This window comes from Bombus pascuorum, chromosome 13 (genome assembly GCF_905332965.1).
Source record: "Bombus pascuorum chromosome 13, iyBomPasc1.1, whole genome shotgun sequence".
Taxonomy (NCBI): Eukaryota; Metazoa; Arthropoda; class Insecta; order Hymenoptera; family Apidae; genus Bombus; species Bombus pascuorum.
The window spans coordinates 12,536,089-12,555,064 of NC_083500.1; the positions used below are offsets into that span (position 1 = coordinate 12,536,089).

At 48.8% G+C, this 18,976-nt stretch overlaps 1 protein-coding gene across 17 annotated transcripts in view; it reads left to right on the forward strand.

Annotated features, from left to right (window-relative positions):
* LOC132913209 (zinc finger protein 853-like) overlaps window positions 1-18,976 on the forward strand; it is a 74,774-nt gene that overhangs the window by 27,295 nt on the left and 28,503 nt on the right. For 14 of the 17 annotated variants that reach the window (XM_060971335.1, XM_060971325.1, XM_060971330.1 and 11 more), the window contains one exon: window positions 3,429-3,759. In XM_060971335.1, coding sequence (XP_060827318.1) covers window positions 3,429-3,759 — 331 coding nt within the window. The remainder of the gene's footprint in view (window positions 1-3,428; window positions 3,760-18,976) is intronic. The other 3 variants (XM_060971324.1, XM_060971332.1, XM_060971338.1) reach the window with 1 other exon arrangement.

Below are 18,976 nucleotides of genomic sequence, written 5' to 3' on the forward strand. Positions count from 1 at the left end.
ATCCATCTCTGTCGATTTCGCCGACTCTCGTGCCTCGTTTGCTGGCTATTTATTAACATCGAAACGTCTTCTAGCTTTTGTACAAAGTATTCTCGAAAGAGAATATACAGCCAAGACCGATAGATTCGAGGATGTAAGACGTTTCGTTGAAATTATACGATAACGCGGATAAACTGCGTTGTTGTTGCCACGTTACTAACGTGGTAGTTAGTTTAGTTTTATTTCGTAGTTTTCGCACCGTGTAATCGTTTAACCATACACCCAATTTTGTAATTGCTCTTCTACGCAAGGGACGGGAAACGTGACTCTTATCGTGTCTTTATCGTTCGAGGCCTCGATATTATACGAGCGTGATGCTAGATTCTTACGAGTGCATTTTCGACGTCACACGTTTCATCGGTCGGAACATCGTGTCCGTTTGCCGGAGCATGCCATCCGCGGTAACCACGGCCTCTGATACAAAGACGAAGAACGAAAGCAGAGGGTGAAATCGAGATGAGGAATGCCTTTTAGGAGATACAGTGGGTGCCGCTTGATATATTTTTCCATTATTAAGGACATTAAACCGGCGGCCAGCAGCCAACCAACTCTTTCCGTTTTCTTCGTCCTCTTTTCGTTTCTACCAGCAAATCCGGCCGTTTCTTTCTCGCCTTCTTCCCTCTCTTTTCTGTTTTTCCTTTTCTCTCTCTCTCTCTCTCTCTCTCTCCCTCTCTCTATCTCTCTCCCCACGGCGGCGACAACGATAAATCAGAAAAAAAGATTCAAAGCGTCGCTATGGCCTGGTCGACGGAGCGCAATTTTCCGTCCGCCGGCAGATAAAAATGTGATTAATGAACGCGTGGTCTTCGAGTTTGAGAAAAACCAAGCAACCGTCGTAAAACGCCACCGCGCTTAATTAGCATTTGCTGAGAAAACAGAGACTGACTAGAGGACGGAGACTGACGTTTGCGACGGAATTAATATTCGTCCGATCGGATTCAGCGGCGCTTTCTCAAAAATCTCGGCGGTCCACTTGAGACGGTCGTTAAAAATTCGTAACTCGACTTTTGCCACCGTCGAATCGTTCCTCGCCCTCTTGTCGCAGCCCTTGACTACGGTTAATCGGCGGGAAAAATGTCTCCTCGCGTCCTAGAGATTCTGCCCTTTCGGTTTCTTCGCGCGAGGGTGCGCCGAAAAAAAGATGGCATTAAAAAATAATCAACGAGGAGGATACGTCCGGGGACGGATGGTTCCGTCGAGAAACACGAGCGATCTCATTCGAATCGGCAAGAAACACCGCTCGAATTGATTTGTCCCCGGGCGAAAGAAAGTATCCGGGAGGGAAAAAAGGAGAGAGAGAGAGAGAGAGAGAGAAAAAAAAGAAAAACGAGGAATAAGATCGAGCTGCAGTCTCTTGCTCTCTCACGGGGATTAAGAATCAGGGATGGCCAGTGTCGAAGGTCACCCGTCAAATATCCAACGTCGTGTCTACCCGGAAAGAAAGGGTTGAAAGTCGTAGAAACTTGAGAACCCTCGGTGACGATTTCAATTCTCTCTCCGCCTTCTTCTCCGTCTCTCCTTGTCGTGCTCGCACGAAGGGTCGCCTAAGATTCTTAAAACTTCTCGCGCGATTTTTCGATTTTAATTACAGTTTTAACATATTTTAATAAAATCCTTCGCAACTCGGCCCCTTCCTCTCTCGTTTCTCTCCTGCGTTCGTCGCAGCAACAGCGGCGCGATAGAGACAGCCAGTCGAACCGCCCTTCGTCAATTTCGGCAATTTCACCGCGGACGCTCCCGCAATCCGAAATCTCTCGACTTTTGCCACGAACTGTACGCTCGTTTTAACGTTAACCCTTTCGTTCGTTCACCTACACCCACACCGGCTACGGGAGCAACACCTGTTCCCTCAACGAAAACCCGAAATCAAGCGTTCCTCGTCGTGAGCGTTCCGCCCGCTCGTACTCGGCCCTTCCAGCAGTTTTACGTTCCTCCTCTTCGCGTCGAAGAACAGCAAAGTGCCGTGAGCCGAGTGGGCAACGTGGGCAACGTGGGCAACGTGCGCAACGTGCGCTCCGTGCCCTAACACGACGTACGACACACATATGCGTACGACTGGAAATCGAAAAACATCGATCGGATGGTTGCTTTCGAAAACCACGGCGACGGTCGTCGACCCCTTTCGTGGCCAGCTGTTGTTACGCATTTCCTATTAAATTCGTGGAGAACAATCCATCTATATATCTATAGACCGTGTTAGATATTCCAGCCTGTACAGGCTTTAACGAATCGCGAAAAATAAGAACCAAGCCTATCTCTTTCCGTTAACGAGTAGTAGGCGAGTGTATTAACGGGACAATCAGCGACATTTCGAGTGGAACAACCAAAGTCGGGTTCGTGTGTCGTTAACGTAGAAACTCGACGAACATCGGTTGATGATCGAATACGTGTTAAGTGCACCATTTTGATAAAGTGTGCTCTGAAACGAGAAAATATCGATGACCGAATCGATTCTGTAATACGACGCGTCGCGATGCCGATATAGTTATCGGCGACATTGAACACGTTGCCGGCAGCGCCGGCTAAAACGCAGCCACTTTTGATTAACGAATCGCGTGAAATTTTAAGCACGGACTCCGAGGAAATAAACAGCGAGCTGACAATTAGCATCGATCAACGAGTCGAATCGCGAACAGGCAACCGCGAGTTCCTCGATGAATAATCGAAAATGTAAACGTTAACGCGATATGTACACGTAATCTATAACACGCTCGCAGCAGTTGCTGCCTCTCTTCCATCTATAATTGCGTAAGAAAATCATGAGGTGGATCGCTCGAACCGTCTACGTACAACGAGACAGGGGAGGCTATACGTTTACCTGCGTTTTCTTTCTTTCCCTGAGCAAAAATACCATTCGTACAGAGAGAAAAAGACGATAACACGCCATGCATGGACCTTCGTCCGTTCGTTTTCTATTTCTATCGAGAAACGGACGTCAACGGGTACCTGTAACTCTCTGCTCGTACGTACGTGCCGAACGTAATCCTCGCGGTGTTGAAAACGGCACAACCTTCCAGCCGTACACGCGAATTCGTTCGATGCCTCGACGATCGTAGTTACTCCATTCTGACAATTGGCGCGAAATCAAAGATTAGATATCCATGTTGTTCGAGCTTGTCGGCGTTCGAAAATTTTTCGAGGCATCGAACGGAAATTGAATCGCTAAATCGACAGTTTCGCGTATATAAAGCAAACAACAACCAAGATAATGATCGGTTCCGTTCTGGCACCGTTGTGAAAAAATGAAACGGCGGATAAACGCGTTAGCCGAACCTCTCGAAGTCCAGGTGGCGATGGCGGTCGGCGGGAGTACAGCGGTCACAACTTCCGTCGACTGGCCATCCTCCGTCTTTCGACCAAAAGTGCAGCGTACCAACTAACTGTGGCAGTTCTTCTCGCAGATCTTCATGCACAAGAGCGCGATGCAGATGCACGCGAGGGAGCTCGGCGCGGCGGGTGCACTGACGGGGAGAGCTGGCGGCGGCGTGGCGGGCGGACTGGCAGGCCTGGGTCCGATCGGCGTCGGGCCGGGCGGCATGATCGCCGGCAACGAGGTAAAGCCACACCAGTGCCAGCAATGCCTCAAGTCATTCTCCAGCAACCACCAGCTCGTACAGCACATCAGGGTCCATACTGGCGAGAAACCGTACAAATGCAGCTATTGCGACCGCAGGTTCAAGCAGCTCAGTCATGTACAGCAACATACCCGCCTGCATACGGGTGAGTATCCGTTATACCCTCCACCGATGTCTCGACGAAATCCTACTGGATCGTGGATCGATTACGATTCCAATTTCCACGCACGGCGCACCATTTTCATAATCTTTTATTCGCAAATTAGTCACCAAATCGGTCGACCTTTTACTTTCTTCTCTTTTTTTCGTCCTCTCCCCGTTTCCCCCTCCCTGCTTTCTTTTCTCCCTTTTTCTCTTCCGCTCTTCTTTTCTTTTCTCTTCCCGTTTCCTTCCTCCCTTCCTCCCTTTTTCTCCATGATCACGACACATATACCGGAGCACGTCCGTCGAAACCGATTCGAATCGATTCGAATCGATTCGAAATCCTCGCTGCTTCTTTCGCTTCCTCCAATAATTCTTCTCGCGACTCGTTTTCCTAGTAAGAACGAAACACGTATAATTCGTCCGTCTTCGATGATCGCGGTAAAATCAACGACTCGCCGAGCTTAATGCATGCATTCAGTATCCCCGGGACTGATAGTAAATTCTATGAATACCGCATTGCATCGCGGCCAGTCGATAATCAATAAATTAATATACTATTATAATCTGTTGGAGCGATCGTGCGTTCCGATTGTGGCTAATTTTAATGCATGCTGCGAGATTGCTCAATGCGCCTCGTGCTGCACCAGAACCGTGGTTTCCAAGACACCGTTGACTGAACACGTTGTCGTTCGGTATGCATACAAGTTGCGTACTGCAGATAAGTTCGATTTACGCGGGGCCGAACGATCGAATTTATCGAGCGGCTGCTCGACTAAGAATAGCAATGACGGAAAGACGTAGAACGGACGAGGGACCGGTAATAATGAGAAAATTCGACGGCAAAGCCAGCCAATGGGTCGCGCCCGGGTAGAAAGAATTTCATTAAGGGATGAGCGTAGTCAATCGGAAGGTATTAGCCTCGAGAAGCGAACCGGTCAGCACCGCCGCGTATGACTGAACCCTTGGAAAAGTCTCGTTCATCTCGTCCGAGATCTGCTCTTCCGAATGAAAAGAAAGAAGAAAAAAGAAAAAAAAAAAGAAAAAAGACGAAACCTCGTCGGTATGCCAGCTATTTAATCGAAACGTCCAAGAGCTCTCGCTGCGCTGCTCGCGAGAGGATAACAGATCGTGTCTTAACAAAACATTCCTTCGAAATCATTACCGGGAAGAGGTAATTTCCTCGAAAGCTGGTCGAACGAACCTTCGCGAAAAAAATCTCTCTCGTTGGCTCCTTGCTTCTCGGCTTCTAAGTTTGTTTAACCGTGTTTAACGAGGGAAGGAAAAAAAAGGGGGGCGTGGGGAGGCGGGAGAAGAAAGGGAAGCTGACATTGATTTCAGCGCGCTAGTTTCACCCCCTCGTCCTTTTCGACCACTACCAACGAGCAACTAACTACTGCTCGGCAACCCCTTACATTAATAATCACCCTTTCCGCGTACCGAGGCACCCACCACTCCACGGCAGCCACTACGGCTGCTACACGACTGGTACTTGAGCTAACGTCGGTGTACGCGCATCTATCGCTCATGCAACCGCTCTAGGTTTCCGTGTCTTTATCGATGAAACGTTTTAAAATAAGCGTGTAAGGGCGCCTCCCCTTCGCCGCTTCGAGACATCGAGACTAAAAAAATCGGCGACCAAGCAATCGCCGTAACGTGGCGAACGAGAGCCGTTCGTTTATCCGGTCTATCGACGAGGATGATCCTAGATCGACCGTCGAGGCATCCTACGAACGTTTTCAACCCCTTCCCACCCTACCGCCCTCCCCCCGCCCACACCCCGACCGAGAAAATTCCTCATTTTCGATCGATCTCTTTCGCCGCGCCGCGCCGCGCCGCTCCGGCATACCAATTTCTCGCGATCGAAAAATCGGCGTGCTCGCGGCTCTGAAATTCCTTCCGAATTCCCCCTTCGGAAACCTATCGTTGTTTTCCCAAACGATACACCGCTTCCGCACAGCATTTGCATACCATATTGATTTCTCGTTTCGCTGCGAGATCTCGCTGCCTCACCGCGATTGGCCGGTCAAAGTCAAAAAACGGCGGGAATTTAGTGCCGTACCGTCGCGTTCACGCGCCATCCCCAGCAGCCACCCCTCCTAGCGCGCGCATTACAACAATTTCCCTCGACAGCCGAATATATATTCGCGCGCCTATAAAATTTGCAACGTATATGCATATAATTCATTAACCGAAATTCGACAGAGTTCGCGCGGGCAGCGGGCAACGGGCAACGGGCAACGGGCAACCAGCAATAGGCAAAACGGGAAACAGAGGGGTGAGGAAGGGGAAGGGAAGAAGGTACGCGAGAGTAGGGGGTGGGAAACGGTGGCGAGAGCGGCATAAACGAAGGATGGCGAATATAATATCGGTGAGTGTCCACGATATCGATAGCCGGTCAATAGCTGCAGCCTAGACAAATACCTGCCGAGGGTGTAGAGTCCATCCTCCCCTCTCTCGGCGGGCTTACGAGGGTGACCGGGCGCGTAGCCAATAGAAGGTCTGTTTGCCCCACTCGGCACGCCGCACGCGAAAAAGCGCGGGAATTTTTCGATCGCCCGATCGCTCAATAATGGAACCGAAGTTACGCGCCGCCACCGTCGCACGCGTACACCACCGCCGACCAACTCAAACACACACGCTCCACCGCGTTATATCCTCGTACGCGTAAACGCTCGTGTACACGCGCGTCTGCCTGCCCGTCCGCCCGTCCGCTCACCCGCACGCACGCACGCACGCACGCACGCACACACTAGGATGTAGTAGCCCAATAAATAGCCGTACGCATTTGCGAGCGTGTTGGCGGATAGACGACAGAGTTCGTACGCAACGAGCCAGAGGCTACCAAAGATTATCCCTTCGACAACGAGGAAAACTCAATTTTCATGGGGCGAAATCTAATGATCGGTCACCCTACGCGCGTGGAATTAATCGGTTTTCCTGAACGCTACGAGCGGTCGCGTTAGCTTTTAGAACACCGACGATACCGGCCAGTTGGTCGAGTCAGGATTTCTCCATTCCTTGTTTTCCTCCCTCACGTTCCGTCGTCTCCTTCGCGTACTCCTCGTTTCCTTTTTCTCTTCCCTTTTCCTTTTCCCTTTTCCTTTTCCCTTTCCTTTCTGTCTTTTCTCTTGTTCGAACGAGACGTGACCATCGATGTTGCAGTCGTCGTGGGTTGATTCGAGAAACGAGCGCGATTCGCATTAAAATTCGATAGGGCAGCGACGGCGTTCCCGTTAAGAGGAGAACGTTACGAGTTGGTTAACACCGATACAAATGGCAAAGAAGTACGGGATCGGAGTTTACCCCTTTCGACGATGTTTAAAAAAAGGAGCACGTCCCCGCGGCGAAATTGACCGGACAATTTTAAAGCCCAGTTAAGACTGCGAAAAATTGCCGCATCGTCGGTGCATGAATAAAAATTAAGTCCGCTTTAGACACGCTTTCGGAACGAGCTCGCGTATCCGTATTTACGAGGCGACGACGAGAAAGAAACGGGGGAAAGGGAGAGACGGGAGAAAGAGACGAGAGAAAGACGCGTAAAAATCGACCGATCGCTCGCCGTAAATTCAGAGTTACGTAGACGGCAGTTGGACATTTCGTTTTTCTATCATCGTAGCCGGTTGTGTTCGACGATGTCGGCGACGGTGGTGACCTTTTGACAGGACCGAGAAATTTCTCCGCACCGCGAACCACCGTCGTCCCCTCCTTCCTGTCTCCTGCTTCTTTGACCGGACTACTCGTTCACCTTTTTCCTTTCCTCTTCTACTTTTAATTCGCTAATTTCACCCAGTTAAGAATTTATGCGACGGGAACGTCTCGCCAGACGTCTCGAGAAAAATCAAAGCGGCACGGTGCGGTGGAAAGAACGCGGCGCCCAGCCCTTTATCACAAATGACGCGGAATGAAAGATTAAACAAAAGCAACAACGTTTTACGCGTCTGCGAAAAACTGGATGGTACGGGTGAAACGTAAAACGTGGAACGCCAACGTCTCGTTCAATACGGCACAATTATTTCTCCTTGGCGGCTTGCGCTAAAATAATCTTTGCTTCGATGAACGTTTGCTTCCCCGATTATTACGTTCCATTTTGTTACGGAAAGGCGGATTTCGGTGGTTCGATACCTTGCTTGAAATTCATTCGCGCAATACCAGTTAATCGACTGTCGACCGTGCCCGCATCGTAAATATTTTAACGAGCGATATTAATCCTAATATCGGTAAATATGTGCGCCGCCGTCGTAAATTACCGGTATATCGGAATCGAGCTCGACCTGGGTGGAATGGATCTTTTGGGTGGAAAATCGAAAGAAAATTCGAAAGGTAGTGTCGGGTATAAGGAAAAGAGCGCGATGACTCTCGATCGAGCTGGTCACCGTGGCACCGATTCCGCGTCGAACGTCGTTTAGCGTGTCTACGACGTGACAATGCGTTACGCAAGACGTTACGAGGGAAATCTAGGTCCGAAATGTAGGTCCGAAACGTAGGTTGGAAACGTAGGGCCGCCTGGCCCTCGTCGTCTATCGCGAACCTCGCAACAACGCGAGGCTCTGCCTCTCGCTAGATCACGACCAATTAGCTAAATTCACCGGTGAAAAACGAGTACAAGAAGTTTTCCTCGGGAACGAGCAAGCAACTCGTGTTCACATACGGTAAAACGATGTGGTATACGTATACGATGGCAGGAATCGAGGATAGAGAGAAGAAGTAACGGTCAGAAAGTTCTATTCCCCGATAGCGGAGAGAAAGGCAATTAAACCGTTAAAAGGTAAAAGGTAAAAGGTAAAAGGTAAAGATAATTAAAAGTTGAAGATACCGTATGGCCTGCCAGAAAATTAACGTAGTCATGCCGCATATGCATAGGCCGCCGAGCCATACATAGGCCAATGAGTCTATTCTAATTTCCTAGGAACCCTTCCGCGGCGATGCATTTTTTCCATGAGGGTTAATTTGAATAGGGACGGTCTGGCTTTGCACGGGGGGATGATGGTTCGTATGGTACGCCCACGCTTTTCTTTCCTCTTCGACCTACTCTCGCTTACTCTCGCCTATTCTCGCCTACTCTCGCCTCTACTCTCGCCTACTCTCGCCTACTCTCGCCGACCGTTCTTCTCTTCTCTTCTTTTCTCTTCTTTTCTATTCTTTTCTTTTCTTTCGCCTGCCTTCTCCCTTTATCCACCGAAATCCTAGTCAATGCGGCCAAAAATCGTCGACACTTTTTGTACCGGCAACCGTGTTCCGTTTCTCTCGATACCGCCGTTGCTTTCGGTCGTTACCGAAAGCGCGGTGTATAGCTGCTGTCGCGACCATATAGCTGCTGAGCATGCATTCGGCAACACGCGAAAATGCCACGTCATTTTTTTAAGGTCACCTTTCAACGATCGCGCGCGCTATTGTCATTGTGTACCGTTTGTGATCCGAGATAAGTAATCTCGCTTTACGCGATGTTTGCTCGAAAGCGCGTCGATAGATTCGTACAAGGAACGAACGACTGTCTATTTCGACCGACTTTTTCAAATACGTTCGTCTAGCCGTAACTCGAACAATTCCTCGAAACTTGCTCCATTCCACAGCCATCGTCGTAGGCCGGGCAGTGAAGAGAATCGACCAACAACGATCAAAAAATGAAATTATCGTAGATAAGAGTCAACGTAGTAATTAAACTTTATTAAACGCGAGATTAATGCGTGGTGTAAATTTCATAATCGTAGAAGAGCGGAATCTTACTCGACGAGGAGAGAAACGAGGAGAGAAACGAGGAAAGAAACGAGGAAGGGAACGAGGAAAGAAAGGAGGGAAGAGACGCGAAAAAGGTCGATTCAATCATCTGAAAATAGTCGGATAAAATATTCGCGAATGCAAGTTTTCAGCGAATATTCTTTCCGCAATATTCATAGAGCTGTTAGTTTTTCAAAAGCGTGCAAATCCGCGGTACGTTCTCAGATTGTTGCCATGAGAGTGATTTTTTTCTACGAGTTATCTTATCGCTTGTTACTGATATAGAATAGAATCCGAGATGCACTCGCAAGTAATAACTGTTCTTGCAACTGTAAAAAGCAAAATCGACGCCAACTTTTCGCTTCTGGCTGAAAACATCGCCGACACCGGAATCTATGGCCGAAAAAAACCAACGATTCTTAATTAAGCCCTTGGCCGGCTTCAAACGAACGCCGATTATTATTTCAACGCGAGCCAGCGCGTCCTTTCGGAGGGTGAACTCTCTGAAATCATTTTAAAATTCTTAAAGAGACGCGACTCTTTAGGCCTTTAAGATGGACGAGACTTCACCCTTTCGCATTACTGACTTACTTTTCCGACCCTTTGGGAACCACGGCGACCGATATATACGTACGTCGTTGCTAGCTGTGTTTTCGCCGCGCTCGACAAAATACAAGAGAGAAGGCGGATCGGGGAGGAAAATTCGCGCGAGATCCGTGAACAAATTTTTAGCAGGAAAAAGTATTCCACCGGTAAAGACAAGATACACGCGCGATACGTGTGAGCGTAGCACCAGAAGGCTGTAATCTCGCTTCATACCAGTTCTCTATCTAATGTATACTCGCATGTAGTAAACGGTCTACAAAATCTAGATTGACTTTCTAAGCTGGCACGAAAGCGACTTTTTGCACAAAATCGGGTACGATCTTCAACGAGGACTGCACGATCACGCTTCGACCGTAGAACCGGTCTCTCTAGGTTAAGGATACTTGGCGCTCCTTCGCCACGAGTACAGTAATTTCGCGCAAACAAATTCCATCCACTTGTTTGTCAAATCACCATTCTTTCTCTCCTACGAGGTACTCGTGCCCGCGTACGCGTACGTATATCGATCCTTGAACCAAGATGACAGGATAACTCGTTCCTCAGTTTCTTTTTTTCTTTTTCTTTTTTTCTTTTTTCTTTTTCGCATAAAACATATGCGATGCGCGGCGATCCAAGACAGATAACATAGGCCGCGGCTCTGATAAGCAAAGCCTCGATCGAATCCAAGCTTCTGTGTGGCTGCATTCTTGCGCGATATCGCTTACGCGCACAGAATAAAATAGTAGAAAAGGTTCTCCAAAACCTGTTTGTAAAAACACGACTAGCACCGCCAGATTCTGCGTAAACCGCTGCTAATTGCGGTTGCAATAAAAATTCTTACAAGGCTGTTTATCCTAGCCCAATACTTTCTATCCTCCAGTCGTACGATACACGCTTCATTTTTTCTTGCTCGTCGCATTTCTCCGCCAGACGGCCCACAACGGACACAAGATTTACACGGACCATTTATATCGGAGAGTCGCGTCGGGCCGCCGGGTCAAGAATATTGAGCACGGCCGGCCGTAAAATAAGATATAGATTTCCATCTAGTAAACTTTCTACACGGCATGTGTGGGAGGCAACGCAGGACGCCATACGGCATACGAGAACAGTCTTACGTTAGAAACTTTGGGCGCAGCCTTGTGTGCACTGGTCGAGTTATAGGTACGCTTCGCACACCTTCGCACACCTTCGCGCACCTTCGCGCACACCTTTGCACACCTTCGTGTATACCTTCGTATACTCTTCGTATACGTCGCGCCGAGCTCAACAGGCTTAAAGACGTGTGGGCACTTAAAACCGGCACGATTTCAACTTTGCTCCTGATGTGGGACGATCTACCTTCTCTAAACTCGAGAGTCGACGAAAGAGGAATAAAAGCGGCGTCGTGAACGCAAACGCGATCGTAAATGATTTCAAGTTTGCTGCCGATACGGGACCCCGACCGTTTATCTTTTTCGAACTTGAAATACCACAAAGAACGAACAAACGGATAAAGAAACAGCGAGAGAGAGAGAGAGAGAGAGAGTCGCGAAGAACAACGCGATCGCAAACGAATAACAAAGACGACAAGGTTTCATAAGGGTGCGCGATACGATTAAAACGCCAAGAATAAGAATACGCGAGGGGAAATGCGCACCACTTCCACCCTTTGCCACCCTTTGTCACCCTTTGCAACCCTTTGTGCTCGAAACTGGACCGTGCGAAGAAAAGCCGAGATCGGGCTTTCTTTCGACAAGCCAGAAACGAGCCCGTCGTTGAAAATCTTCGGGCTGTCAATAGCAGATTGTGCGTCTCGTTCCTTTTCCACCCTAATAGGCTGCCCATTATACACCTACTGACCTCCTTCGAACAGTCGTCGACGAGTTTCGCGTGTTTTTAACAGGATCTCGTCACGTTACGACCGATTAAATCTCCGTCTTCTTCTCCCATCGTACTTTCGTTCTTCTTCGAGGTATCTCAATTTTCTGGAACGCGGAACGACAGCAACGAACATGGGTATAACTGTAACTCCAAGGAAGACGAAAGGTGGTAGACTTTCGAAACGTTTCTCGAGCAAATGGCTCGCGATGAAAAATCGTAAAGACACGAGAGCCATCGGGACTTAACTCCGTCGGCCACTCGACAGGCCGAACGTTCGTTCTGAGACATTAATTTTTACCCCTTTTTACCCCCATCTGCCTAATGACCCGAAAAGTCTGCTACTACTGCTGCTGCTGCTGCTGCTGCTGCCGCTGCTGCCGCTGCTGCCGCTGTCGCTATCGCTGCCGTCGCTGCTGCTTCTGCCTCTACAACGACGTCGACGAGAACGATAGAAGGAGGGAGAAAAAAGGTCTCGACGAGATGCCCGTTAAGTGGCGAGAATCGTCGCCGGGAAAAGATTCGAGATCTTGTCCTGCATCCAAGAGCAACGATCGTTACCACTCGGACGGATGTGCCAGAACAAGGGGCTGGCGTGCCGCGTACACTCCTTCTTTCCGGTGTCTTACATAATTCCTCGTCCGTTTTTCTCCGCTGCTGCAACCCTTCTTCCTACGGCGACCCCCTTGGCTCGTTTTCACCCCCTTCAAACGGTGAAGCAGCCACACCGTACCAACAATGGGACTCATCAGGCATCGAGAATAAATTATGCTCGGCCATGTCCGCCAGAAAAATGACCAAGTCGTGAAATTAGAGCTTCCGCTTGGTGCGGAAAAAAAGAGCTGCGCTCGCGGTCCAATCTTCTTACAATCCACGCTAATTAGTATCTGGAAAAACGGGACGATGCGCAGAAGGATCTTGGCAAATTGCAGTCGAAGCTTCTCAGATCGGGAAAATGTTGGCAGGTACACGCGTGAACGTTCGTCGGGTGGCGAGCACGCGAAGCAAGGCAGTGGCAGCGCACGAGAAATCGGTGAAAATGAGTTCGTCGGCCCCGGTCAGGAAGAAGTAAACCACAGGAAGAAAGGGTTTCCAGCTTTAGGGGTCAGCGACCCTGACACGTTCCCTCTGGGCGGTCTAGAAAAGAAAAAAAAAAAAAAGAAGAAAAAAAAGGAAAGGCCAAGGTATCGGTTGAAAAGAAAAAACGATAAAGAGTTTCGGACAGGGCAGGTGAAACGGTCCGAGAGGGTGAGCGCGAGCGAGACGGAAGAGAGGCTACCATATGCCCGAATAACGTTCCACCCGCGTACGATGCGACCAACCGGTACAACGAGTTTCTTTGCCATCGTCGTCAACGGGGGAAACTACCCGAATATCTTTCCACGTGAATCAAACACCGCGTTAACGATGGAATTTCCTATAAACGTCAGATACGTACGTCCGATGCGACTGTGACAGTTCAAGATCGTTCGCAAGTATGCTTCTTCGATATATTGCGATTCAAGCATCTCACACCGATGGAAAATCTCTGTGTGCGGACGTTGTCTATCGCGGCCGTGGCTCCATAGCTACGAGCGATTCGCGTGTATTTTCCTCCTTCCGATGCGAGTAATTTCTTAAGGATCGAAACGGACGATAGAGTGGATAAGGGTGGGAATAACGCGACCAGAGATCAAATCCTATCGCCATCTAGCACGCGTATCGTCGTACGATAGTCGACGAGATAGACGAGACTGTACACGTTTATCGCATATTTGGCAAAGATTAACGCCGTGCTTATGGTTGAAATTATTAAAGGAAACGAATTCTAAAGCCACGAAACGACGGATACTTGGTCGTTTACGGCCGGCAACAGCGTACGTTTAACAAAATCGCAGGGAACTCGGATTTAACGTGCACGGTGCTCGCATGGGATGTGTTTCGAAAGATACGGTCCAAAGACGATGGCGAAGAATGATTGGAGCAACGCGAGCCACAAGAATATCGATTATGGACAAGCGGCTGATGCTCGAACGTCTGCCACTCGACGATTCTCAAACACTCCCGGCACGTTTGTCCGTCATCGTTCGTGGAGATATCTGGGAAACTAGATTGCCAGACCTTGCTATTCCAACTGCCTGTGCCGATAGAAACGATACGTAGCAGCAACGTACCCTGAAGAAAACGGTCAGAGAGAGAGAGAGAGAGAGAGAGAGAGAGAGAGAAAGAGAGAGACCGGACCGAATACGATCCGGTTTTCGAGTTACTCGCCTTGCAAATACCACGTTTGCCCCGTTCATTTCGTAAATCGTACTTAATCGTATTTAATCGTATTTAATCGTATTTAATCGCATTTAATGGTATTTAATGGTATTTAATGGTATTTAATGGTATCTGGCAAAGCTTCGTACATCGAACTGTTCTTAAAACAGACGGCGGATCGTTGCGGAGGATGGATATTTCGTTGCTGAAACGAATCATTGAAAAACGCAAATTGCCACCGAACGCACGGGGTTACGCGTTGCCATGGTCGCCGGTAGGTTTTGAAGAGAATGTACCGGGGTGATTTGGCCTAGACTACTGATGATGACTGTACCCCGCGTATGCGAGGGATATAGGCACACATACTCGTGAAATTTCGCACGTACGTACGTACGGTACATTCGCCAGGGGGTAGAAATCATTAAAGGGGCGTGGCGTGCCCGTGGTTGCCCGGATGACGGTCACGTGAACCAAGATGGCCGCCAAGCGGGAGGGCTCCCCTCTTTGCAACAGTCATTTGTTATCGGCCATTTTATTTTAATGATTTCCATGCATGCGTGAAACGCTCGGCTGCATCGCTCGGGAAAGGGATGTTCGCTCTCTCGCTCTCCCCCCTCCCCCCGTTCTCGCTCGTTCATTCGCTCGCTCACTCACTCGCTTACTCACTTACTCACTTACTCGCTTACTCTTAACACACACACACACACACGCACCACACCACACCACACCACACCATACTCTCTCTCTCTCCCTCTCTCTCTCTCTCTCTCCCGATCTTGCTCTAGCTATCCCGCTCGCACTCTATGCGCCTGGTAACGCGCTCTCCTAGCGCGATACACGCTACACACACCGCAACAACCAACGCGCCGCTAACGTTGCTTTCATGGTAATTTCAAAGCCTATAAATTTCGGTCGCATCCGCGTTAATGCTCTTCCTTCTTTCGATAAATTTCATACGATTTGCTGCTCGTGATTTCCGTGATTACCAAGTAATTCCGAGGCGCGTTTCGCGTCCACCTGAAAATCGTGCCTCGCGCCAGCGTAACCCCGCGCTTCTCGAACGATCCACCGGAGAAAGGAAGAAGAAACTCCTAAAACTGACCGAACGATTAACACGGTTCTCATCACAGTCGGCCAACGAACAGGAATCATCGAGCGGTAGGAGACGAGTTAATTCAAAGGCCGCGAGGAAAATAATAACGAGCGCCTCGTGCCCGAAGAACAGCGTTATAATCATGGTGATAAAACGGGTATAAAAGCGAACCAACTGGTTGCTACGAGAGACCGATTCGGCTCGTTACATTACCGTAATTTGTTTAATAGCCTACGGTACTGTAATCATTGATTCGATTGTTAAATCCGTAATGACTCGGCGTTATCGCTGCAATAATTAATACCACGACGGCTAGGATCGCGGCCTTAAGGGTTGATCAATGTCTTTTTATATCGTTCTAAGTGATTACCGCTCTTCCAACGACCCGCGAGATATCCTCGTTCCGAATGCCATTCGATAATTCCGGCGTGCGGATTGCAATTAATAGCATCTATCGAACATCAACGTCGTGCTTTGCTTTTAATCCACATTCGAAGTTAAATTACTCTTAAACTGGCTGCTTTGCCGGAACAAATCCTGGATAAGCGCACTTTAATTAGCACGAAAATGGACGTAACATCGGCCTTACACAAATACTTTCCCAATGAACCAAGGTTAACGTAATCAACGTCGTCGCATCGGTTCCGCCGTCAATTTTCCACGACCAACTGACCCTCTAGCCTCCGCAGTCCAACCCAAGCAGTGCGATCTGCTGTTTCGCCCGTTCGTTCGCCAGTCGAACACGCCGCTATAACTTTTGACGGATTCCAGCGATTCGATATCCTCCGCACATGGCCGCGCGATTCCGTCGTTCAACGCAAAAGCGCGCAAAGAGCCGCCAAAAGCGTTTCGCCTCCCTTCGATTTTGCACTCTGGTCGCGGTCGTTCGATGAAACGGAAGTGCCAAAGCAACGGAGAAAGTAAAAGGAAAAAAGAAAAAACGAAAAAACAAGAAAGGAAAGAGAAATAGCATGAGGAACGGTCATCGAAGCGGAGGGGGCGCTCGCACGGCAAATATCATCGCGATATACAAACATTCCATTCGTTGGCTCGCAGCGTTCTCATCCCCGATTTTTCCCCGGCAACTATGTATTCGCTCTCCCCCGTGTCGCGAAATTCAAGGTATCGCTCGTACGAATAGCTCGACGAGCATCATGAAGCGAGATGGGGCGAGTACCAGAGGAGGGCAGAAACACGAGGTCATCGCAGCGCGAGCAGAACGCACGTGCGTGTGAGTGCGTGCAATTTAATGATTTCCAGCCGGAATTTCGATGATGGCAAACTGGAATGGAGGGGAAAACGGCGAGAAAGAGAGAACGACGGGGTGACAAAGAGGGAACGAGGGAACGAGGGAACGAGCGAGCGAGCGAGCGAGAGAGAGCGTGTGTGCAACGACGGGTTGGTCAGGGCCGGCTTGTTGCACACGCGCAACATCTCACGAGAGAAACAAAGAAGAGTACGAAGGGAGGAGGACAGAGAAATACACAGGGAGGAAGAGGGAAGAAGGGAGGGAGGGAGGGAGAGAGAGATAGGACGTAAATTTTCTAGCGGTGCGTTCATTTGTTCGTTCAACGAAATGCGAATGCATTATACATGGATTGCAGGGGACATTAATTTTCTGCCGTGGACGTGTAGTGGGCCGTGGAGGGCCGCTGGGTGGTCGGTGCTACGAAGCCGGAGGGGGCTCGCCGTTTCCACGGACGAGGCAAGAGGGTTGCAATGGGAGGGGGTGTATACGAGCATCGAAGAGAACTGGAGGGAGAAAGGAAGAGAAAGAGGAGGATACAGTCGGATAGAAAAGCCCGAGAGAGAGAGAGAGAGAGAGAGAGAGAGAGAGAGGAGAACGTATCCAAGCTGTGTGTCGTACTCGCACGTTCAACCACGTGCCAGCTTTTTCCCAGCTTTCTACCTACTTTTGCAAGCTCGGCGGTGATTTTGACGAGTGGACGACGAGGCGTATCGCGCGATAAAAAAAAATGTGCACACGCGCTGTACGATACGCAGGTACGCGTGACCGAATTCGTGGAAAAACGTGCGAGGAATTTAACCCTCCCCCCTCCCGCCACCCGCCGCAGATCGGGGGGGTGGGCGGCGAAATACACGCGCCTGCGAAACCGCACCACTGACAAATAATCAAATATATCGCCACTCTCATTTGATATTCCGAGCTAGTGTTGGTGATGAATGTAATGACGTTATACACCGTCGGGGAATTACGGTCGTCAAGTAAAATTTAATGTCGATGCATGTTTAGTGTCGCCACGAGAGATACGCGGAAAGGCATTAAACCGGGAGCAGTAAAAAGAGCATCGGGACGAATGCGTCCGCCGAAACGCATCCATCTCCGCCGCGTTATTTTCCCTCTGAAAGAAAAAAACCTGGGGATTATCGTTTGCCCGATTAACCAAATTGAATGCGATTAACCGCCGGCCGACGTTACATTTTATTCGGTTGTAAAAGAATCGCAATGCGTTAATTAAACACTGGGCACCCTTATTTATATTTACGCGAAATCGTGCGTACCCGCGTACAACGACTCCGACTTTCATTCTCCGACGCTTTTTAAATCGTCTCGCTGTAGCATTAATTCGTCCGTGCTTGTCATCGACGGGCATACCACGTACGTTTAAAAATCGTTCTGACTATACCGAAACGAAGAACGCAGCGTCGCTGGTAGAAGAAACCGCGAAATCTTCGGACAGGCAGAGTAGACAGGCACTTTTCGTACGGCAGAATACGAAACAGACGAAACAGTCGAACAGTCGAAACAGTGTCATCAAACAGAACATCGAGATAGCAGGTAGTTATATACGTACATCTATGAGTTAAATGGTTGCGTGTCATTCGAAAAAAGCATATTTGATAAATTCATACGCGATGCGTGAAACAGGCGTGTTTCAGTAAATGCAAACACGATAAAATTTTACGCGCGCGTACGCGGCTTCTAAATAAACGCCACTCGTAAAACGGCCGCCTGGCCAAGCTTATAAAAATGATAAAGTAAAGCTCGTAAAGGTAATAGTTTACGTATTGGCTATAACTTTTGCCACGCGTTACGCGGCCTTTTCCAATCTTACATCGTGTGCCTGTCTCGTCTTTTCAATTTCTTTCCCATCCTCCTATCTCTCCTTCTCTTACTCCTTCTCTTTCTACTTCTCTTTCCATTCGCCGATAGAAGCAGAACCTTACGTCGATGTATTCATCGTGCAACGGCGCGTAATAAATAAATTTTACGCTGCTTCCCCTATCGTTTTGTCGCATTAATTTGCCATGTACGGCACAAGGAAAATATTACGACTACCGTAGAAACTTTGCGCGACGGATGACAAGTTCATCGAGAGATCGTGTTTTGTTTCTCGCGCTATCCTCGCCGTTCGACGATACAATAAAACGACAAAGAATTGCGGAATGGGTAACTGAGAAAATAATTATCTCTCTGTCCGTAACCGTTTCTGCTATTAGCTACAAACAAATATGCCTCTAAAATATGCAGTCCCAACGGCACCTTTCAAAGGGCATAGGTGTTCGTAATTGCATTACGTACGTTGATCGGACTCGTCGTGCTTTCTTTCGTTTCTTCCTACGATCTCTACGATAAGATATCCAGAGTGTAATTCTCTTTTCGATATTCGATAGGTGAAGCAAATTTGCCAACAGTGCTCGTAAAGTAGATTCGAATTTGCATAATTGTTCACAGTCCCGTGATGATATTCCAGATATCAAA